The 23,057-nt window shown below is 61.9% G+C and overlaps 1 protein-coding gene across 16 annotated transcripts in view; it reads left to right on the top strand.

The window, feature by feature from the left end:
• Positions 1-22,079, top strand: part of FOXO6 (forkhead box O6) — a 49,356-nt gene extending 27,277 nt beyond the window's left edge. Inside the window, exons 2-5 of one of the 16 annotated variants that reach the window (XM_077189541.1) lie at positions 16,505-20,641; positions 20,673-20,987; positions 21,077-21,136; positions 21,188-22,079. In XM_077189541.1, the coding sequence (XP_077045656.1) occupies positions 16,505-17,923 (1,419 nt within the window). In that variant the 3' untranslated portion in view covers positions 17,924-20,641; positions 20,673-20,987; positions 21,077-21,136; positions 21,188-22,079. Of the gene's footprint in view, positions 1-16,504; positions 20,642-20,672 lie in introns of all 16 variants that reach the window. The other 15 variants (XM_077189543.1, XM_077189533.1, XM_077189540.1 and 12 more) reach the window with 15 other exon arrangements.
• Positions 22,080-23,057: the final 978 nt, after the last annotated feature.

The raw sequence follows: 23,057 nt of genomic DNA on the forward strand, positions 1-23,057 counted from the left end.
GTGGGGTGGCACTGTCCCCAGGGGCAATGTCCCCAAGGGCAAGGTCCCCAAGGGCAAGGTCCCCAAGGGCAATGTCCCCTCCTCGTCGTATCCCCAGGCAGAGTTGGCAATGGGAGGGCCAGGGCAGCCTAGTGGGGTGGCACTGTCCCCAAGGGCACTGTCCCCAAGGGCAATGTCCCCAAGGGCAATGTCCCCAAGGAGAATGTCCCCAAGGGGAATGTCCCCAAGGGGAATGTCCCCTCCTTGTCATTGCCCCAGGCAGAGTTGGCAATGGGAGGGCCAGGGCAGCCTAGTGGGGTGGCACTGTCCCCAAGGGCACTGTCCCCAAGGGCAATGTCCCCAAGGGCAATGTCCCCAAGGAGAATGTCCCCAAGGGCACTGTCCCCAAGAGCAATGTCCCCAAGGGCAATGTCCCCAAGGGCAATGTCCCCAAGGGCACTGTCCCCAAGAGCAATGTCCCCAAGGGCACTGTCCCCAAGGGCAATGTCCCCAAGGGCAATGTCCCCAAGGAGAATGTCCCCAAGGGCACTGTCCCCAAGGGCACTGTCCCCAAGAGCAATGTCCCCAAGGGCAATGTCCCCAAGGGCAATGTCCCCAAGGGCACTGTCCCCAAGAGCAAGGTCCCCTCCTCGTCGTATCCCCAGGCAGAGTTGGCAATGGGAGAGCCAGGGCAGCCCAGGTGGGGTGGCACTGTCCCCAAGGGCAATGTCCCCAAGAGCACTGTCCCCAAGGGCACTGTCCCCAAGGGCACTGTCCCCAAGAGCAATGTCCCCTCCTCGTCTATCCCCAGGGGGCTGGCAATGGCAGAGCCCACCTCGGTGCCCCCAGGCCGTGTGCCACAGGGCACCAGCCCCTCTGGGCTGCAGTGCCAGGCCCCCAGCCCAGCACCCCCTCACCTGCAGGATGTCTCCTGCTGTTTCCGTGGCAACGGCGGCGCTGCCATCCCGCACACCTCGGGCAGAGTTTCCCTGCCTCCCCTGCGATGTCATCGCTGCTGTTTCCCGGGTAACCCAGCACCGGGAGCTCCTCCAGGCAGGTGCTGGGGGTCCCCAGCTGCCTCCTGCTGTGCCCAGCCTCTCACACAGCCTTGCTGGGCTGGCCTTGGCTGCTGGGCACAGGCTGGCAACTCCCAGAGCTGCTCTTTCCCAGGCAGGGATGGAAGGATGAGGCACCAGCCTGGCAGGAAGGGTCCCCATTTGTCATGGCTTAAGCCCTGTGGCACCAAATACCCCACCCTGGTAGGATGGGGAGAGAGCTGTGAGCAGGTAAAAGAACCCCATGGTTGAGATAAGAACAGTTTAACAAATGAAATAATGGAATGAAATGAGAGAGAGGGGAGAGAGGTAAAGAAATAAACTCCAATTAAAACAATAAACACAAGGTCTCCCTCCAGCTGCTGCCCCTGAAATTGGTGCCTCAATCCCCCATTTTAGATATTGGGAACCAATATCTAAATTGAACCTATCCCAGCCCAGTGGGCAGCTGCCCATGCCCTGTGAGCAGCTTTGCCCTGTCCCAGCCCAGCTGGCATGTGCTGCTGTTGGGGAAGGTGAAACAGGAAAGCCTTGTAAATAGGATTGCCTGGCAAAAGATTCTGAGAATATGGAAACTCTAAGTGAGATTGAAATGAAAGCAAGCTTTGAGATCCCTCAGTTCCTGAACAACTGGCAAACAATGGCATGGCCAGCTGAAGGTGATCCCCTTTGGATCAAACAATCCCCTCTGCTTGCAGACAGGCCCAAGGCTCAGAGCAGACCCTGCCAGCTTGGCAGAAGGGCCCAAAGAGGAGTTTTTAGGGTTTAAAATGTAACTCAGTGTGGTAATGTAATGATTCCTATAGGCTGTATGGAAATGCTGTAGGATTTGTATCTTGGGCTAGATTGGTTAGTGAGAATCAGAATATTCAGCACAGAAGATGATTTATGGTGTTGTAATGGGAACTTCGCCCTCTTACCCCTTTTACTCTCTCCCCCTCTCCTCTCTCAGGCCTGCTCTGAGCTGTGGCTGGCAGCTCCCAGCAGGGCCCTGCACCCAGGCCCTTTGCAATAAACCCCAAGTTCCAGCCCTGGCTGCAGAGATCTCTGCTCTCTGTCCATCCTGCCCCCATCTCCCCTGCACCCCCACTCCCTGTACACATCCTGGGGGGACCAGACACCCCCTAAACCCCCCAGCATCAGGGCAGGGCAGGCTGGAGCCTCCCAGGAGGGGCAGTTCCAAGGGCTGTCTCCAGCCGTGGCTGCAGAGCCAGGACATTCCCATGTGCTCAGCCCTGCCGGGGGAATGTGTTTGGATGAAACCCGAGCCTGCAGCGGCCCCGGCCAGCGCTTCCCCCTGGATCCTCTGCTGTGCCCCATGGGCTGGGCTGGGAAATGCTCTGGGCTGGTTTTGGGGAGCCCTGCTGGCAGCCAGCCCCTCTCCTTCACAGGATCCCTTGGGAGCAGCATCCAGGGCATCCAGACACCCCATCCTGCAGAGCCCCTGGACCAGGGGAGCGTCCTAAAAATCCCCCTTTTCCCATCCATCAGTGGGGCTGTGGCTTTTCTCACCCATCAGTGGGGCTGTGCCCTTCTCCTCCCATCAGTGGGGCTGTGCCCTTTTCCCACCCTGTGCCCTTTTCCCACCCTGTGCCCTTTTCCCCCCATCAGTGGGGCAGTGCCCACAAGCAGCAGTGAGTTTGTTGGTGATATCAGGGCTCTGTGGGGTGACACCAGAGATGCCTGAGGTGGCACCAGGGCTCAGGCACAGCAGTGCTGGGCAGAGCTGTGCCCGGTGGGTGCCCGGAGCTGCTGGGTCCTGGCAGTGCCTGGGGGGCATTGGGAGTGTGAGAGGGCTTTGTCCCTGGCACAAAGACATTCTGGGGCACAGGGGGGCTTTGAGCCCACCCTTGGGCAGCTGCTGAGCATGGGGGAAGGCTCCCCTCCTCCTCATCATCCTCCTCCTCCTGGCTGGCTGTGCTGGGAGTGAGCACAGGCTGTGGGACCCACCTGGAGCTGGCATTGGCAGGTGCAGAGGAGTGGAAAAAAGGGACAGCTGAGCCAGCAGGGGTGGCAGGGGACATGGGAGGGGCTCTGGGGGTGGGGGGCACAGGAGGGGCTGTGACTGCAGGTGCCCTGTGCCAGGGTGGTGCTGGTTGAGCCATTAGAGTGTGACTGGAGCAGTGTGTGACACCCCTTGGCAGGCTGGGGACATCCCAGGCAGGGCTGTGACCCAGCCAGGCTGCTGCAGGGCTGGGGGCTGTTCCTTCAGCCCCCTGGGGTGGTTTTTACCTGTCCCCTACCACGCCTTTGCCTTTGGCTCCTGCCCATCACCCAACAGGGGCTGAGAACCCCCCAAGCTGTGGCTGCCACCCCAGGGCACAGCAGGGATGGATCCCCATCCCCTTCACCCCCTGGACCCTACACAGGAGCCACCCCAGCTGTGAGCCCCTCACCCCTAAGAGCATCCCCCTTGGGGAGACCCCCAGGCTTCTGTGGGGTGTTCACAGAGCCGTGGTTTGGGTTTGGAGCGACCTCAAAGCCCACCCAGTGCCACCCCTGCCATGGCAGGGACACCTCCCACTGTGCCAGGTGCTGCCAGCCCTGTCCAGGCTGGCCTTGGGCACTGCCAGGGATGGTTTGGAGCATTTTGGAGGCTTTCAGTGTGTGCTGGCAGGGGGGGTGCTCTGCCTTGAGGGCTGCCTAGCACTGAACAGCAGCTTGGGGACACCAGGGACAGCTCAGAGCCTGCCAGGGTGCCATGGGCTCAGCTAGATGGACTCAACCCCACCACTGGCTGGAAACTGCTCCTCATTTTCAGAGCTGTTTTTTAAATAGTCCTTCTTGCCACGTTTCTGCACAGCAAGTCCCCGTGGGGAGGATTTTCTCCCTTAGAGGCATCACTGAACCCTCCCCTGCTCCACCCTCTGGGCCTGAATTCTGCAAACTGCTACAAACATTTGTTTGCTTGAGCAGCTGGGATTTTATTTTTTATTTTTTTTTAATTTTTAGAATAAAACAGTTCCATGAAGGATCTCCCAGCCAAGGGCAGTTGGTGGCGGGGATGTCCCTGCTGTCCTGGCCACCCCTCTGGTCCCCATCCCCTCAGGGCTGAGAGCCCTGAGTTCTCCCAAGCCTTTGCCATCTGTGCTTGCTGCTGGTGGGGTGAAAGCTCTTGCAGGAGGAAATTCCTGCCTGGGTGGATGATGAGGCCCTGGCACAGAGCAGCTGTGGCTGCCCCTGGATCCCTGGCAGTGCCCAAGGCCAGGCTGGGAGAGACCTGGGACAGTGGGAGGTGTCCCTGCCATGGCAGGGGTGGAAAGGGATGGGATTTAAGATCCCTTCCAAACCAGTCTGGGATTCTCTGACTCTATTTGAGAAGCAAAAAGCCCCTTTCCATGCAGGGCCAGAGCAGCTCCTCATCTCCAGGAGCTGCCCTGGGGCTCGTGGAGTCTGTCCTGTCTGGGGCAGTCTGTCCCTCTGGGGGATGATCTGTCCCTGCTGGGGAGTCTGTCCCTGCTGGAGCAGTCTGTCTGTCTGGGGCAGTCTGTCCCTGCTCAGGGTGTCTGTCCCTCTGGGGGATGATCTGTCCCTGCTGGGGAGTCTGTCCCTCTTGGGGAGTCTGTCCCTCTGGAGCAGTCTGCCCCTGCTCAGGGTGTCTGTCCCTGCTCAGGGTGTCTGTCCCTGCTCCAGCACAGCCCCATGGGGTCCTGGTGGGACGTGGCTGTTGGAGAGGGCCTGGCTTTGCTCTGTGGCCCCTTGCAAGCCCCGTGGCTGCAGGGCACAGCACAGGGGGACTTGGGGCACCCCTGGGGGGCTGGTCCCCTGGGGGGGGGGGGATGGGGGCAGGAGGGGAACCCCTGGAGCAGAGTGGGAGGACAGGGGGGGATATGGGAGAACATAGGGGGGATATGGGGGAATAGGTGGGGACCACAGGGGGAACACAGAGGGGTGTGGGGAGACATGGGAGGAACATGGGGGAAACATGGGGGAACAGGGGGGAACACAGGGGGACATGGGGACAACAAGGGGGAACATGGGGGGACGTGGGAGGGATGTGGGGGAATATGGGGGGAACACAGGGAGAACAGAGGGGAACAGGGAGGGAACATGGAGACAACAAGGGGGAACGTGGGGGACACAGAGGGACATGGGGAGATGCAGGGGGAACCTGGGGGAACAATGGGGAACAGGGGGAGAACATGGGGGCACACAGGGGGAACATGAGGGGACATGGGGGGACACTGTGGGACATTGGGGGACATAGGGGGGGGATATAAGGGAATAGGTGGGGAACACGGGGGGACATGGAGGGACACGGGGGACACCAGGGGACACCAGGGGACACCACGGGACACCAGGGGCCACGTGTGCCCCGGTGCTGTCTCCCTGCCCAGCCCTCCCTGGCTCGCTAGGAACAGCCCAGCTCAGAGGCAGCTCCAGGCTGGAAATCCAGCCAGCCCTGGTGGTATAGACAGGGGAGGATGAGGATGAGGATGAGGATGAGGATGAGGATGAGGATGAGGATGAGGATGAGGATGAGGATGAGGAGGGGCTGGACTCCCCATCCCAGCTCTGGTGCTCCTGCTGCTGCCCAGCTCGGGGGGCTGCGTTGCTCAGTGAGCCGGGCAGGGTGGTGGCACGGGGGTGACATGTGGCTGTGTCCCTCGAGGTGACCCAGGGGTGACATGTCCTGTGTCCCTCCAGGTGGCACGGGGGTGACATGTGGCTGTGTCCCTCCAGGTGGCACGGGGGTGACATGTGGCTGTGTCCCTCCAGGTGACCCAGGGGTGAGATGTGGCTGTGTCCCTCCAGGTGACCCGGGGGTGACATGTCCTGTGTCCCTCCAGGTGACCCAGGGGTGCCATGTGGCTGTGTCCCTCCAGGTGACCCGGGGGTGACATGTCCTGTGTCCCTCCAGGTGACCCAGGGGTGCCATGTGGCTGTGTCCCTCCAGGTGACCCAGAGGTGACATGTCCTGTGTCCCTCCAGGTGACCCGGGGGTGACATGTGGCTGTGTCCCTCCAGGTGGCACGGGGGTGACATGTGGCTGTGTCCCTCCAGGTGATCCAGAAGTGACATGTGGCTGTGTCCCTCCAGGTGACCCAGGGGTGGCGTTTCATGGCACCACACCTCGCTGTGGGTCATGGAGTGGTGCGGGCTGAGCGCTGCTGCTCCCCCTTCCTCCCGCAGGCGGTGAGGAGGAGGAGGAGGAGGAGTGGGCGGTTTTCCTGCAGGAACAGCCAGCTCCTCTGCTGCTGGGGCTCAGCATCCTGCTCGGGGCACCTCCTGCATCCCTGCTGGGCGTCCCCGGGCTCCCAGCAGGGTTTGATGCGCCTCGCCTCGGGCTGGGAGCAGCTCAGGGCTCTCTGAGCACAGCCAGGAGTGCCTGGGGGCACTGGGACACCGCTGTCCCCAGGCAGCCCCGGCCCCAGCAGGGACATCAAGCGGTGCCCGAGGAAAAGGGAGCGCTGCTGCTTTAATGATTTGGCTGCGGTGAGAACTTGGTGTGGAGGAAATTGAACCCAGGGGAAAAACTCCTGTAATTCCATGCAAAAACGGCACGGCAGCTCAGCTCGGGGTGATTTACTGCAGCTGTTTTGGTGGGCAGCTCTGGGCTGTCATTAGAGCATTACGGGGTAACAGAGGGTCCCCCAAGGGTCTGAGCTGGCCTCAGCTGCTGCAGGGGGGTCTGGGCAGGCAGGGAGTGCTCAGGGTGGGGTTTGTCCCCAAAGGAGGGGGTGATGTCCCTTAGCTGGATGTGGGCACTCTGCAGAGCTGTGCTGGCACCTGGAGCCCAGCCCTGGGCAGTCCCACCCTGTGCCAGCCCCTGTCTCAGCCCCCACAGCATCCCCTGGGGCTGGCTGAGAGCTGGGTGGGCACTGGGGGTGAGCAGGTGCCCAGGGCAGGGGCACAGAGCTGAGATGGGCAGCACCCAGCTCTCTGCAGACCCCTGCCCTCTGGAACGTTCCGGGCAGGGATGGAGGTGGGCAGGGGTCCTGGCTGTGGGATTGATGGGAATACCATGGTGGGGATGGATGGAGAGCAGAGATCTCTGCAGCCAGGGCTGGAACTTGGGGTTTATTGCAAAGGGCCTGGGTGCAGGGCCCTGCTGGGAGCTGCCAGCCACAGCTCAGAGCAGGCCTGAGAGAAGAGAGGGGGAGAGAGGGTGAGAGGGTAAGAGAGTAAAAGGGTAAGGGAGTAAAAGGCAAGAGCTAAGAGACAAAAGGTAAGAGCAAAGACTTAAGAGCACGAGGTTCCCATTACAATACCATAAATCTTCTTCTGTGCTGAATATTCTAATTCTCACTAACCAATCTAGTCCAAGATACAAATCCTACAGCATTTCCATACAGCCTATAAGAATCATTCCATTACCACACTGGGTTACATTTTAAACCCTACAAACTCCTCTTTGGGCCCCTTCTGCCAAGCTGGCAGGGTCTGCTCTGAGCCTTGGGCCTGTCTGCAAGCAGAGGGGATTGTTTGATCCAAAGGGGATCACCTTCAGCTGGCCATGCCATTGTTTTCCAGTTGTTCAGGAACTGAGGGATCTCAGAGCTTGCTTTCATTTCAATCTCCCTTAGAGTTTCCATATTCTCAAAATCTTTTGCCAGGCAATCACATTTACAAGGCTTTCCTGGTTCACCTTCCCCAACACTGGCTGTCCCCTGCCAGCCCTGCAGTGGCACCTGCAGTGACCCCACAGCCAGGGAGGGTCCAGCACCGTGGGGCTGTGCCCCTGGCAGGTTCCTGGTGCCAGGGCAGCTGCAGCTGGGTGCTGGGTGCCCACAGCTCTGTGGGGCTCCTGCAGGAACTGGGGACAGGCTGGGCTCTCCCCAAACATCCCCCAGTCCCATAGGGGCGTCCCCAGCTCCCCAGCCCTGCCCCAGAGGGATCCCTGTGCCTGCTCGTTATCCTCAGCCCTGCCCTGATCTAATGAGCCCTCTGGGGAGGGTGTGGGGCTCCAGGGGGTGCTGGGGCATTGGCAGGGGTGTGGTTCTGCACACAGGCTGCACAGGGATCGCTGCCATCCTCATCATCACCCCCGGGCTCCTCTTCTGCCCCTCAGGTCAGCCCTTGGAGGGTGGGCAGCCCACACCTTGGGCTGGTGGGGCAGGACAGGCACTGTGGGGTGATGGGACCTGTCCCAGCTCTGCTGGGCCAGCTCTGGTGGCCCCTCCTGTCCTGACCCAGCCTGGGAACTGCTGTGGCTGGAGAAGGCATCACTCAGGGCGGCTTTGGGGCTGCTCTGGCCCCACCAGGAGAAGCCCAGGGCACTGGGGGGGGGGGGATGTTTGTGCAGGCTGTGGTAGCTGGATTGACCAGGCAGGTGTTCCCCAGCACTGAAATCACTCAGTACCAGCCCTAGTTCTGTATCCATCCATCCATCCATCCATCCATCCATCCATCCATCCATCCATCCATCCATCCATCCATCATCCATCCATCCATCCGTGGCACAGGGGTGGCACACACTGGGGTGGCACACAGGGGTCAGGGGGTGTTCAGGGGTGGCATAGGGATGGCACAGGGGTCGGGGATGGCACAGGGGTGTTCAGGGGTGACACGGAGGGGCTGGGGGGTGTTCAGGGGTGGCACAGGAGTGGCACGGGGGGGCACAGGGATGACACAGGGGTGGCATACAGGGGCCAAGGGTGTTCAGGGATGGCACAGGAGTAGCACAGGGATGACACAGGGGTGGCACACAGGGGCCGGGGGTGGCACAGGGGGGGCACACAGGGGCTGGCGTTGTTCAGGAGTGGCACACAGGGGCCGAGGGTGTTCAGGGGTGGCACAAGGATGACACAGGGGTAGCACACAGGGGCCGGGGGTGGCACAGGGGTATTCAGTGGTGGCACAGGGGTGGCACAGGGGTGGCACACAGGGGCCGGGGGTGTTCAGGGGTGGCACATAGGGGCCTGGGGGGTGTTCAGGGCGGGTTCAGGCCGCAGCACGCCATGCCCAGCTGTCCCGGGCTGTGCGCACACCTCGGGGGTCATTAGCGGTCCCTAATGAGCTGTCGGCGGCGCTGGGAGCGCGGGGGGGAGGCGGGGATGCTCCGGCCGTGCCGCCCCGGGCTCCTCGCGTGTCGGCCACCTGCCCCTCGCAGCTCTAATGGGCATTTGCTTCAATTAGCAGCGCGTCAGCCCCGCTCTGCTCAGCCGGAGCGCTGACCCGAACGCGCCGCCGCCGGCCAGAGCCCCGCGCCGGGGGGCGGCTGCTCCCCCTGCCCTGCTCCCCTTGCCCTGCTCCCCTTGCCCCTGCCTCCCTCTGCCTCTGCTCCCTCTGCCTCTGCTCCCTCTGCCTCTGCTCCCTCTGCCCTGCCCCTTCTCCTCCCTCTGCTTCCCCCTGCTCTGCCTCCCCCTGCCCCTTCCCGTTCCCCTACCCCTATCCCTGCCCCTGCCTCCATTTGCCTCTCCCTTCTCCTGCCCCTTCTCCTGTCCCTATCCCTGCCCCTGCCCCATCCCCTGTCCCTGTCCCTGCCCCTGCCCCTGCCTCCCCTGCCTGGCTCCACGGGCTTCCCCTTGCTGGGTTCACCCACCCAGGGAGAGCTGGTGTGGTCCAGGATGGTGTGGGGCTGGTGTGGGGCTGGTGTGAGGCTGGTGTGGGTGGGAACAGTGTGGGGCTCATGTAGGTCAGGATGCTGTGGATTAGGCTGATGTGGGGTGGGCTGATGGGGTCAGGAAGGTGTAGATTGGGCTGGTATGGGGATGCTGATATGGGGTGAACTGATATGGGTTGTGCTGATGTGGGGTGGGCTGATTTGGAGTGTATTGATGTGGGTCAGGAGGGTGTGGATTGAGCTGATGTGGGGTCTGCTGATATAGGGTGCACTGATATGGGGTAACCTGATATGGGGTGTGCTGATGTGGGTCAGGATGTGTAGATTGGGCTGATATGGGGTGCCCCTGCAGGCACAGGGGCTGGTGGCTCTCTGCAGCTGCCTGCCTGTGGCCCAGCACAGGGTCCCCTCCTGCCCTCGTGGGCCATCCATCCCTGGCACTGTGGGCAGTCCTGCCACGTGTGCCAGCTGCCACCTGCTCACCTGACAGGCCTGGGCACTGCTCGGGGTGGCCGTGCCAGGGCTGGGGGCTGAGCTCAGCCACTGGTGACACCAATGCAGGGAGCAGGGCTGCTCGTGCCCAGGGCATGGTGCCAGCAGGTGCCTGAGCCATTTTTGGGGTGAATATGATGTTTTTGGCAGTGTCACCATTGAGTGTCCCATGCTACCACCCTCCCTGTACATCACCCCCAGGGATGAAGCCCCACTGAGGGGGTTGGCAGCCTCTGCCCTCTGCAATATTTCCTCCAGCAGTGGCAATTTTGTTGTGCAAGGAGTGAATAAGGATCAATTAACCCCTGGAGCCGTCCTTGTGCTGCTGGCAGAGCTCTTGTTAACGTCCCTGTCCCCATCCCTATCCCTGTCCCTGTCCCTTTCCCTGTCCCTTTCCTTGTCCCTGTCCCCCTGTCCCCATCCCTGTCCCTATCCCTGCCCCTTTCTCTGTCCCTGACCCCATCCCTGTCTCTGCCCCTGTCCCTTTCCTTGCCCCTGTCCCTGTGTCCCTGTCCCTGTGTCCCTGTCCCTTTCCTTGCTCCCGTCCCTGTGTCCCTGTCCCTGTGTCCCTGTCCCTGTGTCCCTGTCCCTTTCCTTGTCCCTGTGTCCCTGTCCCTTTCCTTGCTTCCGTCCCTGTGTCCCTGTCCCTGTGTCCCTGTCCCTTTCCTTGTCCCTGTGTCCCTGTCCCTGTGTCCCTGTCCCTTTCCTTGTTCCTGTCCCTGCCCCTGTCTCTATCCCTATTCCTGTCCCCCTGTCCCCATCCCCTGTGCCTGTCCCTTTCTTTGTCCCTGTCCCTACCCCTTGTCCCTGTCCCTGCTTCCTCCTGCCATTGGTGCTGAGCCCACACCAGATAACAACCAACGGGCTCCTTGGCTGGGTGACCCAGCAGCCTGGACAGACAGACAGACAGACAGACAGACTGACCTCTGACAGCAGGTGTGGGGAGCAGCTGGGGTTGGGTTTTGCTTGAAAACACTTGGTGCTGGGCACAGGGGAGGGGTGGCAGCTGGGGGGGCACCGCAGAGGGTGCAGGGATGTGCCAGGGATGGGGAGGGCCCCAGAGCCCAGCCTGGTTTGCTCTCCCCGCTCTGCCCAGGGCCTGCTCCTGTTCTTGCACTCCTTTTGCCCCCCCTGCTCCCCTCAGGGCACGCAGGGGAGAGCTCAGCCCCACTGCCAGGCTGGGGTGGCACCCTGGCACCTGCTGCTGGCCTGGGCATGGGTCTGAGTCCTGGGCTCAGTGCCCATGTGGGTGGCTCATTTTGGGGTCTGAGTTTTATCTCAGGGTTTGATGCTCATTTTGGGGTCTGAGCTTTATCTCAGGGCTCAATGCTCATTTCAGGGTCTGGGGTTCATCTCAGGGCTCAATGCTCATTTCAGGGTCTGAGGTTCATCTTGGGGCTCGATGCTCATTTTGGGGTCTGAGTTTTATCTCAGGGCTCAATGCTCATTCTGGGGCCTGGGGTTCCTCTCAGGGCTTGATGCTCATTTCGGGGCCCAGGGTTCATGTCAGGGCTCGATGCTCATTTTGGGGCCTGGGGTTCATCTCAGGAATCGATGTTCATTTTGGGGTCCGAGGTTCATCTCGGGGCTCAATGCTCATTTCGGGGCCCAGGGTTCATCTCAGGGCTCAATGCTCATTTTGGGGCCTGGGGTTCATCTCAGGGATTGATGCTCATTTCGGGGTCTGAGCTTTATCTCGGGGGTCAATGCTCATTTCGGGGTCTGGGGTTCATCTCAGGGCTCAATGCTCATTTTGGGGCCTGGGGTTGGTCTCGGGGCTCGATGCTCATTTTGGGGTCTGAGTTTTATCTCGGGGCTCGATGCTCATTTCAGGCGTCCTCCCTCGGGGGGTGAGGCTCTCCCGCAGCATCCTTGTCATCCTCACCGTCGCTGCCAGCTGCCCATTGACAGTCGAGGCACTCTCCCGAACAATGGGTCCGGCTAATCCCGTTACAATGGCACTAATTGCTAATCAGACCGATTTCACACTGCCGGCTCCCCTGACAATGAGGCTCGCCGGAGGAGGGCTGCTGGGGGGGTGAGGGGCTCTGTGGGTGCCCGCAGCCCCCCCTCCGGCCCCGCAGCATGACCGGCCCCGCAGACGGGCACTGCCCTGGCACCGCGGTGTTCCAGCCTGGCAAAGCCCCCGGCAGCTGGCATGGGCTGGCACGGGCTCAGCCTCGTCCTGCCCTGGTGCCAGCCAGGCTGGGCAGGGGGTCCGGGGCACCTGCAGCGCCGGTGCCACCTCCAGCCCGCCCTTGTGCTCCCCAGAGCATCCCGGCCCCCTCGGCTGAGCTGCGGGGGCGGGCGGGGGTCCACGGTGCAGGTGTCACCCCTGGCAGGGGTTGTATGTCACCCCTGTCACCGGCTGTGTGTCACCCCCAGCACAGGCTGTGTGTCACCCTGGCATGGTCTGTATGTCACCCTGGCATGGGCTGGCTGTCACCTCTGTCATGGGCTGGCTGTCAGCCCTGACATGGGCTGTGTGTCACCCCCAGCACAGGCTGGGTGTCACTGCTGTCATGGGCTGGGTGTCACTGCTGTCATGGGCTGTGTGTCAGCCCTAGCACAGGCTGGGTGTCACCCCTGGCGGGGCTGGGTGTCACTGCTGTCATGGGCTGTGTGTCAGCCCCGGCACGGGCTGGGTGTCACTGGTGTCACAGGCTGGGTGTCACCTTGACATGGGCTGGGTGTCACCCCTAGCACAGGCTGACTGTCACCCCTGTCACAGGCTGGGTGTCACCCCTGTCATGGGCTGTGTGTCACCCCTGGCACAGGCTCTGTGTCATGCCTAGCACGGGCTGGGTGTCACTGGTGTCACAGGCTGTGTGTCACCCCCAGCATGGGCTGGGTGTCACTGGTGTCAGGGGCTGTGTGTCACTGGTGTCACAGGCTGTGTGTCACCCCCAGCATGGGCTGAGTGTCACTGGTGTCAGGGGCTGTGTGTCACTGGTGTCACAGGCTGTGTGTCACCCCCAGCATGGGCTGAGTGTCCCCCCTGTCACAGGCTGTGTGTCACCCCCAGCAGGGCTGGCTCTGAGCCCTGACCAATGCCCTTGCCCGGTGCTGTTTGGGGTTTGGGCACTGGGGGCTGTGGGGCTGGGTTAGCAGTGAGGGGCTGAGCCATGGGGACAGGCAGGGGTGACAGGGGGACAGGGGGGCACAGCATGGGCACAGAGCACGGCCAGCTCTGCAAGAAGCGCTGCAGGGCAGGGAGTGGTGCCAAAGGTGCCGTGGGTGCCCTGGGGCTGGCACCATCCTCTCCTGACCCCAGGCCACCCCCTGCCAAGGCAGCTGCCGTCCCCTGTGTGTCAGGAGGACACTGCCAGGGTGCTGTGGGACGCTGGGTGCCTGGGGCTGCCCAAGTGAGGCAGGTCCTGCTGATAATCAGCTCCTGCCCACCCCAGCCCTGCTCCCTGCGCCCTGAGCCGCGGGCAGCGAGCGTGCCGGGGTGCTAATGAGGAGAGAGCCGGGTGTGCTGCACCTTGCACTTAATTGCTGCTGGCTTCTGGCTCTTAATGAAGCTCGGCTGCGGGAGAAGCAGCAGCCTCTCCTCGTCTCCTCTGCCTCGGGCAGCCTGACCCTGCCAGCCCTGTGCCCTGCCTCGGGGCTCTGGGGTGCCCTGTGCTCCTCTGGGGTGGGAGGGGGCTGTAGCAGAGGATGCTGAATGTCACCCCCGTGCAGCTGTGACATGCCCAGAGCCCATCCCCTGTCCCCGTGCTCTGCATGGCAGCTCCAGCCCTGCTGCAGCATCTCCTGCCTCCTGTGCCGGGCAGGCTGGCAGTGCTGGCAGGGAGGGACTGTGGCTGTGGCAGGGTCCCCACTCCTGCCAGGGCCCAGCAGTGACTGAGCATCGCTCCTGCAAGCCCAGTTTGGCATCCCCAGCTCCCCATGGTCTGTGGGTGCAGGGCAGTGCCGTGGGGCTGAGCTGGCTGGTGGCCCTGCCCCTGCCAGGCAGTGACAACCTCTGCTGTGCTTCTGTCCCTGCTGCTTGGACAGTGGCTGGGTCCTGGATGGGAGCTTGGATCATCCTGTCCAATGATGGACGGGATGGCAGTTTGGTCCTGGATAGGATGGGAGTTTGGATCATCCTGTCCAATGATGGACAGGATGGCAGTTTGGTCCTGGATGGGAAGGGAGCTTGGATGATCCTGTCCAATGATGGATGGGATGGCAGTTTGGTCCTGGATGGGATGGGAGCTTGGATCATCCTGTCCAATGATGGACAGGATGGCAGTTTGGTCCTGGATAGGATGGGAGCTTGGATCATCCTGTGCCTTAAGGAGAGCTGCTGGAAGGGTCAGGGGGTGTCAAGGCCAGGGCTTGACCTGCTCTGCTGGCAGGTGGTGAGCCCTGTTTGGGCAGCTGTGTCCCAACCACCCCTGAGCCCCCTCCCCAGCCGTGCAGGAAGGGGTTAATGGCTGGCCCATACCTGCAGTTGCATTTTAAAGATGTGAAATTAAAGCCCGTAATTTATTCTCCCCACACACGAAGGAGCAATTAGTTCTAAACACGGCTTAATCAGTCAGTGCGAGATTGATTTCTGTAGACTTGGATTTGGTGGCTGCTGGCGAGGAGCCAGCCTGGGAGCAATCTCCAAATAAATGAAGTGCAGAGAAGTAAGCCATTACATAATATGATAGATGAGGCTGGAGCTTACTTGCCTCTTCATTAGTATTCCACTGTACACCACAACAGCACCAAACTTTCTCCCCTCTGCCGTGGGTTCCTCCCCCTCCTCATCCTTCTGCCCCTCCTGCAGCTGGGAAGGGGCTGGGGAGGGGCCTCCCCTCCTCAGGAGCCCCTGGCCAGCCCCGAGCCTTTGGGCAGACGTGGGGAAGGGTCTCTGTGCTGCAGACTCCTCCCTGGGCTCTGCATCTTGCCTTTGTCCTCTGGGGAAACTGAGGCACAGGGAGCTGGGCTGGCATCCCTTGAGCTGCATGTCAGCAGGGAGAGGCAGGTGACAGAGAACCCCAGGATGCTTTGGGTTGGGAGGCACCTCAAAGCTCATCCCATCCCATCCCATCCCATCCCATCCCATCCCATCCCATCCCATCCCATCCCATCCCATCCCATCCCACTCCTGCCATGGCAGGGCCACCTCCCACTGTCCCAGGTGCTCCAGCCTGGCCTGGGGCACTGCCAGGGCTCCAGGGGCAGCCACAGCTGCTCTGGGCACCCTGGCAGAGCCCAAACCTCTCGAACCAGGCCTTGCCAGGCTCCAAACCCCTGTGGCAAATGGCACTGGGGGCACCTGGAACCATGCAGGAAATCATTCTTTCCTTGCCTTTCTCCATTTGCTGCAATGGTTTTGGTGCTGGTTTCCATCCTGGATTGAGGAATGGGAATGCCAGAGTGGTTTGGGTGGGAAGGGATCTTCAATGCCAGCTCATTGCAGCCCAGGGCCACCTCCCACTGTGCCAGGTGCTGCCAGCCCCAATGTCCAGCCTGGCCTTGGGCACTGCCAGGGCTCCAGGGGCAGCCACAGCTGCTCTGGCAATTCCAGCCCAGCCCCTGCCCACCCTGCCAGGGAACAATTCCCAATTGCCAAGATCCCATCCAGCCCTGCCCTCTGCCACTGGCAGCCATTCCCTGCCTCCTGGCCCTCCATCCTTGGCCCCAGTCCCTCTGCAGCTCTCCTGGAGCCCCTGCAGGCCCTGCAAGGGCTCTGAGCTCTCCCTGGAGCCTTCTCCTCTCCTCTGGAGCAGCTTTAACAGCTCCATGTCCTTGCTATGCTGGGGATTGCAGGGCTGGAGGCAGCTCTGCAGATGGGGTCTCTCAAGAGCCAAGGGGAGGAATCCCCTCCTTGCCCTGCTGGCCTGACAAGCGTTTGGGGACAAGATCCCACATGGTGCCAACAGGTTGTTTAGGGCTGTGGTGGTGCTGATGTGCCCTGCACAGGGCATGTGTTGGTGCTGAGGGTGGAGGGGAGCACATCCCCAGTGGTGCCAGGCAGGGGAAGGGGCTTGGAGTCCCCTCCAAAGGGATCCCCTCTCCTGTGGGGCTGGTGGGGAGCAGGCTGGGATCTCCACAGAGGTGCTGGCTGTGCTGGCAGCATCCTGTGGGATGTGCTGGCTACGTGCTGGCCTTGGGCTGGGAGGGAGGGATGGAGAAGCCCTGGGCCTGTGCATGGTCCTGACCCCATCACTGCATTTGCTGCCTTTTCACCCCTCTGCAGGCTCCTGTCAGGGAAGGAAGGTCCCCTGGGAGCTGCCCCGGTTGCTGTGGGTCCCTGGGACCTGCCATGGCAGGAATTGTGCCCCAGCCAGAGCTGGGAGGTGCAGCAAGGGGCTGTGACCCGTGGGATGTGGGAGGGACCTGCCAGCCCAGCTCTCGCAGCCCCAAACCCTCAGCCCAGGTATCCCACGGTGCCTCGCAGTGCCCCATGTACCCCCCAGCCCCGTGGGCCTCCCTTTCCTTCGGGGGTGCCCTCCCTGCTGCTGACCCTGCCCTGTCCTTGCTGTCCCCGCAGAACTCCATCCGGCACAACCTGTCCCTGCACACGCGCTTCATCCGCGTGCAGAACGAGGGCACGGGCAAGAGCTCCTGGTGGATGCTGAACCCTGAGGGCGGCAAGACGGGCAAGACGCCGCGGCGGCGCGCCGTGTCCATGGACAACAACAGCAAGTTCCTGCGCATCAAGGGCAAGGCCAGCAAGAAGAAGCAGCTGCAGGTGACGCAGGAGCGCGGCGAGGACAGCCCGTCCTCCCAGCAGCCCAAGTGGTCGGAGAGCCCCGCGTCCCACGCCAGCGATGAGTACGACGCCTGGGCGGACTTCAGGACGCGGGCCAGCTCCACGGCCAGCACGCTGAGCGGGCGCCTCTCGCCCATCATGGCCAACCACGAGCCGGACGAGCTGGAGGAGGATGATGGCACCCCCTCATCGCCGCTGATGTACCCCAGCCCTTCCAGCACCATGTCTCCTTCCCTCAGCGCCCGCTGCTCCGTGGAGCTGCCCCGGCTGACCGACCTGACCGGCACCATCAGCCTGAACGAGAGCCTGGGGGAGAGCATGCTGGAGGACCTGCAGGATGGCTACAGCATGAGCCCCTCGCAGCAGCTCCCCCCGGCCGCCCTGCGGCAGAGGAGCTCCAGCTTCACCTTCAACTCCAAGTGCTCCAGCATGGGGGCCGGCTCCAACACCTACTGCGGGACCATCTACAGCCAGCCGGCCATGGGCCTCATGCGCCGCCTGCCCATGCAGACCATCCAGGAGAACAAGCAGGCCACCTTCTCGCCCGCCAGCTCCTACAGGAACGCCTCGCTGCAGGACCTGCTCTCCTCCATCTCCTACGCGCACAAGGAGAGCATGGTCCCGGGGGAGCTGCCCCCCCTGCCGCAGGCCAGCCCCATGGTGCCGGCCCGTGGCCACAGACACAACCCGCTGCTGTGTGGGGCTGGAGAGCAGGCCCTGTCCTCCTACCCACCCCACCCGGGCTCTCTGATGAAGAGCAACGCCCTGTACCACCCGTCACCAGCCGGCCACCACCCTGCGGTCAGCACCAGTGCCTTAGCCAATCCTGTCAGCCTTATGAGCCTGCCCAGTGAGTCGTGCAGCATGACGGCCGTGCCGCACCACCACGGGCACCTGCATCCCTACGCCAATAGCCAAGGGGCACACATGAGCCTGCTGGATTCGCTGCAGGGCCCCTACCCGGGGGCCGTCCACCCCCCCGTGTTGGGCCAAGACAGGTTCCCAGCAGACCTGGACCTGGACATGTTCAACGGGAGCCTGGAGTGCGACGTGGAGTCCATCATCCTCAATGACTTTATGGACAGTGATGAGATGGATTTCAACTTCGACTCGGCGCTCCCGCCGCAGAACGGGCTCAACGTGCCCGCGCTGCCCGGGGGGCCACAGCCCACGAACCAGAGCTGGGTGCCCGGGTGACCCCTGCCCCTGCTCGGGCTTGCCACCGGGGAGCCACCAGGGGAACATTGAGACTAACTGTTTTTTTTTCCTTTCTCTTCTGCCTTTGTTTGTTAAGATAGGCGAGAGCCATCGGTCTGAGCTTAAGGTCGAACACGAAACACAAACCGGAGGGTCCAATGTTGAGATGGGGGAGGACGCCCAGCCCCAGGTGTGCCCGGTCTGCAGGTCCTGCCAGCATCCTCTGGAGGACACAGGGCAGGTGGGTGGGAGAGGCAGCCGGAGCCAGGCAGATCCAGGGCGTAGCAGGAAGGGAAAGCCTTTCTAGACAGGCCCAGTGCCCCGTGGTAATGGTGCCAGTTGGATTTGCCCTTGGGCTGGGGACAGAGTGGTGATGGCTGGTGCTGTGGGACACCCCCAGCACTGGCATCCCCCCTGGGGAACAACTCTTCTCTGAGCCACCTTGGGAAATGAATCCTCTGGGCAGAAGTGTCAGGAGTGGGGACCCTGCCCCAGGGCAAGGGGAGGCTCGTGGCCCCTCAGTCCTGGTGGAGATGGGAGCTCTGCTGAGCCTACGCCCCCAGGCCAGCTCTGCTGGGCATCCTGGTGGCTCCAGGCAGGGTTCCTTGCCGAGCAGTGGGCAGGGGGTGGTGATGGTGTGCAGCCAGCAGCCCTGGAGCAGCATCTGGCAGCCCTGGGGGTGCAGGAGAAGCTGCAGCCCCTGCCTGGAGCAGGCTGGGCACGCTCCTGGGGGGTCCTGCTGGCAGTGAGGGACCCCTGGGCTGCAGGCTCAGGGGCAGCTTGCAGGGGCGGGGAGGGGGAAGTATTTATTTGATTTCATGCACTCTTTTGCCATTGAGTTTTTGCATTGGAAGGAAGAAAGGGTCGAGCTTAGGGAGAGGAGAGAGAGAGGCCATGGGCGATGTGTCCCATCACATGGCTCATCTTGGCTTGGCCATGGGGTGTTGGAAGTTGGGGTAAAGCTGGGGGCTGTGATGTGGGCCACCCTCCAGGAGGGGCTCTGTGTGTGTGAGGAGGGAGGGATGTGGTGGCCCAGGCCTCTGGATGCAGCGTGGGGTCCATCCTGCTCCAAGCTTGGGTGACCCACATTGCTCAGGGAGGTGCCACGGGGGCCCCAGCCAGGGCTGTGGGGTTCCTGGGGGGGTCAGTGCCACCATGGCTGTCCCAGTGTCTCACTGCCCACCCCTGGGGTGCCAGGAGCTGTCAGCAAGAGGGGTGCACCCACCTGCCAGGGGCTGGGGCTCCGTGGGAGTGAGGACCACGATTCACAGGTGGTCCTGCTGTATGTCAGGATCCCAAAGTGACCCCACTCTGTGGGGCAGGAGAGGGCCAGGGATGTCCCAGCCATTCCACACAGCTGCCAGGAGCAGCAGGGTTTGGAGGGGGTCAGGCTGGTGGCCAGCAGGAGCACCTGGTCTGGAGAGGATGGAGGGGCTGGGAGGAGGAGCTGGGAGCTGCTGCTGTGTCCTGGGGGGTCTCTGCTCAGCCTTTCTTCCTCCTGGGCACCACAGGCTCTGTGTGACCCCCAGCCCCTGGCTTGCAGTGGGGTCAGAGCACAGAACCAGCACATTTTCCCAGCCCAGCTCCTCTGCCATGGAGCTGGGTCCCAGCCACAGGTCAGGGCAGGGGGACCCATGGGTGGCACCTCCTGCTCCTCTCCTGACCCACATGGCTGTGACAGAGGAGCCCTGTGTGCCACTGCTCACCTTCACCCAGGGTACACGGCAGGCACGGTCTCTAAAGACATCCTTACAAGTTAATTAATTATGTTTACATTATTTGATCATGTACAGAATTTAATATATTCTATTATATATAATCTTTCTTGAATGCTTTTTTAAAAAGGATTATTCTTTGGTCAGGATCATTACCGCATTCCTTTTGTACACCACCTCTCCTTGCAGGCATCTTTCAAATCCTTGGAAACCGATTGCAAATGGCTCTTTAACCCCTGAACCCCCAGTTCAGCACGTGGTGTGAGGGACCCAGAGAGGAGGAGAGGGCAGCTCTGGCTGTCCTGGAGCAAATGGGGGCCTCAGGAATGGGAGACAGGGAAGGAGTCCTGGCTCCTCCAGGCATTTCACCTCCAGGAATGGGAGACAGGGAAGGAGTCCTGGCTCCTCCAGGCATCTGCCCTCCAGGAATGGAAGACAGGGAAGAAGTCCTGGCTCCTCCAGGCATCTGCCCTCCAGGCACAGATCCAGCAGCACACCAGCATGCTGGGCAGCAGTCGGGCAGTTGGAGATGGGATTCTCCCACGTTGGGGTCCCCGAGCCCCCTTCAGTGTCACAGACACTGGCTGGCCATCAATGTGATGGGGGAACTACCCCAGAGCAGGAGGGAAGTGTCCCCTTGTCCCCAACAGCAGGAGGGGAGTGTCCCCAGCAGTGGAGGAAAGTGTCCCCTGTCCCCAGCACAGGAGGGAAGTGTCCCCTTAGTGCAATACAACATCCCCTTGTCCCCAACAGCAGGAGGGGAGTGTCCCCAGCACAGGAGAGAAGTGTCCCTGTGTCCCCAACAGCAGGAGGGAAGTGTCCCCGTGTCCCCAGCACAGGAGGGAAATGTCCCCTTAGTGCAATATAACATCCCCTTGTCCCCAGCAGCAGGAGGGAGGTGTCCCCACGTCCCCAGCAACAGGAGGGGAGTGTCCCCAGCACAGGAAAGAAGTGTCCCCAGCACAGGAGAGCAGTGTCTCTGTGTCCCCAGCACTGGAGGGAGGTGTCCCCCTGTCCCCAACAGCAGGAGGGAGGTGTCCCCCTGTCCCCAGCACTGGAGGGAGGTGTCCCCATATCCCAGCACAGAAGGGAGGTGTCCCTGTGTCCCCAGCACTGGAGGGAGATGTCCCCCTGTCCCCAACAGCAGGAGGGAGGTGTCCCCAGCACAGGAGAGCAGTGTCCCTGTGTCCCCAGCACAGGAGGGAGGTGTCCCCCTGTCCCCAGCACAGGAGAGAAGTGTCCCCATGTCCCCAGCACAGGAGGGAGGTGTCCCCGTGTCCCCAACAGCAGGAGGGTAGTGTCCCCATGTCCCCAGCCCTAGAGGGAGGTGTCCCCAGCACAGGAGGGCAGTGTCCCCTGTCCCCAGCCCTAGAGGGAGGTGTCCCCGTGTCCCCAGCACTGGAGGGCAGTGTCCCCCTGTCCCCAGCCCTAGAGGGAGGTGTCCCCGTGTCCCCAGCACAGGAGGGCAGTGTCCCCCTGTCCCCAGCCCTAGAGGGAGGTGTCCCCAGCACAGGAGGGCAGTGTCCCGTGTCCCCAGCCCTAGAGGGAGGTGTCCCCGTGTCCCCAGCACAGGAGGGCAGTGTCCCCCTGTCCCCAGCCCTAGAGGGAGGTGTCCCCGTGCCCGCCGTGCCGCCCCGTGCCCCTGCCCCGCTGCGTGGGCACGGCCCCTGGCCAAGCTGTGTCGTGGTTCGTGACCGTGGGGTTGTCGTGTGTGCGGTGCAGTGGTGTTGGTAACGTCAGTTCAGTCGTGTGTTCAGTGCCCTGCGGGGCGAGGGGCGGCCACGGGGGCGGCCACGGGGGACAGGGAGGCTGCAGAGCTGGGGACAGGGAGGCTGCAGGGCTGGGGACAGGGTGGCTGCAGGGCTGGGGACAGGGTGGCCACAGGGCTGGGTGGCACTGCTGGCCCTGCCAGGGGACCGGAGCACCAGGGCAGGTGGGCTGTGGTGTCCGGGTGGGTGGTGCTGAGGGACTGGGGGTGCTGGGGGTGGCTGGCGTGGCTGTGCCCCCCCTGTGACTGTCACTGTGGGGAAGGGGACACCCAGCAGGGCTTTGTGGCACTGCCTGAGGCTCTGGGTTCGCTCAGCGAGGCCACCCCACATCCCACCTCAGTGAGCTCCATCCTCCCCTCTCCATCAGCCATTCCCCCTCTGGGACCAGGAGCTCCCTCCCTGCTCCCACCCTGCCCTGCCTGGAGCCAGTGTGGGGGGACACCCAGGACCCCCCAGTTTGCTTCCCCTGGCAGTTTTGGGTCCGTTTCCCTCGTATTTATAACTGTACAGACTGGGGGGAGGGTCTCATCTCTCACACACATTTATTGTAGGCAATGGTAACTTTCTTGGTTGTGCTATTAGAGTTTGTGTATGTGGCAATGTAAAGAACTGTGTATAGTGCATTGTACAGCATATTTTCATGAATAAAATTGTTTTAAATATTACAAGGTGGGGCTGCTGCTGCTGTCAGTGCTTGTGTGTCTGGGATGAGAGGGGGAATGGTGCCCCTGGGGAAGCTGGGGAACATGGGAGAGTGACCAAGGAGGAGATGGGATTTTGGTGAAACTGAGCTTGCACCCAGAGCATGGGGGTGGTTGGGCTGTGGAGGTCATAGAAGCACAGAATCATCAGAGAAAAGGAGACTCAGGGCTGCCCTCATCGCTCTCTGCAGCTCCTGAAAGGTGCCTGTGCTCAGCTGGGGCTGGGCTCTTTCTCCAGCAGCACTGACACAACCAGAGCACACAGCCTCGAGCTGCACCAAGGGAAATACAGGCTGGATATCAGGAAAAGGATTTTACAGAAAGGGTGATAAAGTTCTGGAATGTTCTGCCCGGGGAGGTGGTGGAGTCCCCATCCCTGGGGGTGTTTAACAAAGCCTGGATGTGGCACTGGGTGCCAGGGTTGAGTTGAGGGGTTGGGGCTGGGTTGGACTTAATGAGCTTGAAGGTCTCTTCCAAACTGGTAATTCTGGGAATTCTGGGCAGAACATTCCAGAACTTTATCACCTTTCTGTAAAATCCTTTTCCCGATATCCACCCTGTATTTCCCTTGGGGCAGCTCGAGGCTGTGTGCTCTGGCTCTGTCAGTTCTGGAGAAAGAGCCCAGCCCCAGCTGAGCACAGGCCCCTTTCAGGAGCTGCAGAGAGCGATGAGGGCACCCCTGAGTCTCCTTTTCTCCAGGCTGAGCACCCCCAGCTCCCTCAGGGGTTCCTCACTCACAGGGTTTGTGTTCCCAGCCCCTCTCCAGCCTCATTGCCCCTCCTCTGGATGCCCTTGAGCATCTCAAGGTCCTTCCCAAACGGAGGGGCCAGAGCTGGACACAGCACTCCAGGATGATCTCCTGGCTCTCCTGGCTCTCCTGGCTCTCCTCCCTGCACTGCAGCCCCCCCGTGCTGGGCACCCCCAGGCATCCCCAGCACAGCCCCATTCC

The sequence above is a fragment of the Agelaius phoeniceus genome, chromosome 22 (genome assembly GCF_051311805.1).
Source record: "Agelaius phoeniceus isolate bAgePho1 chromosome 22, bAgePho1.hap1, whole genome shotgun sequence".
In the NCBI taxonomy this organism is placed as follows: Eukaryota; Metazoa; Chordata; class Aves; order Passeriformes; family Icteridae; genus Agelaius; species Agelaius phoeniceus.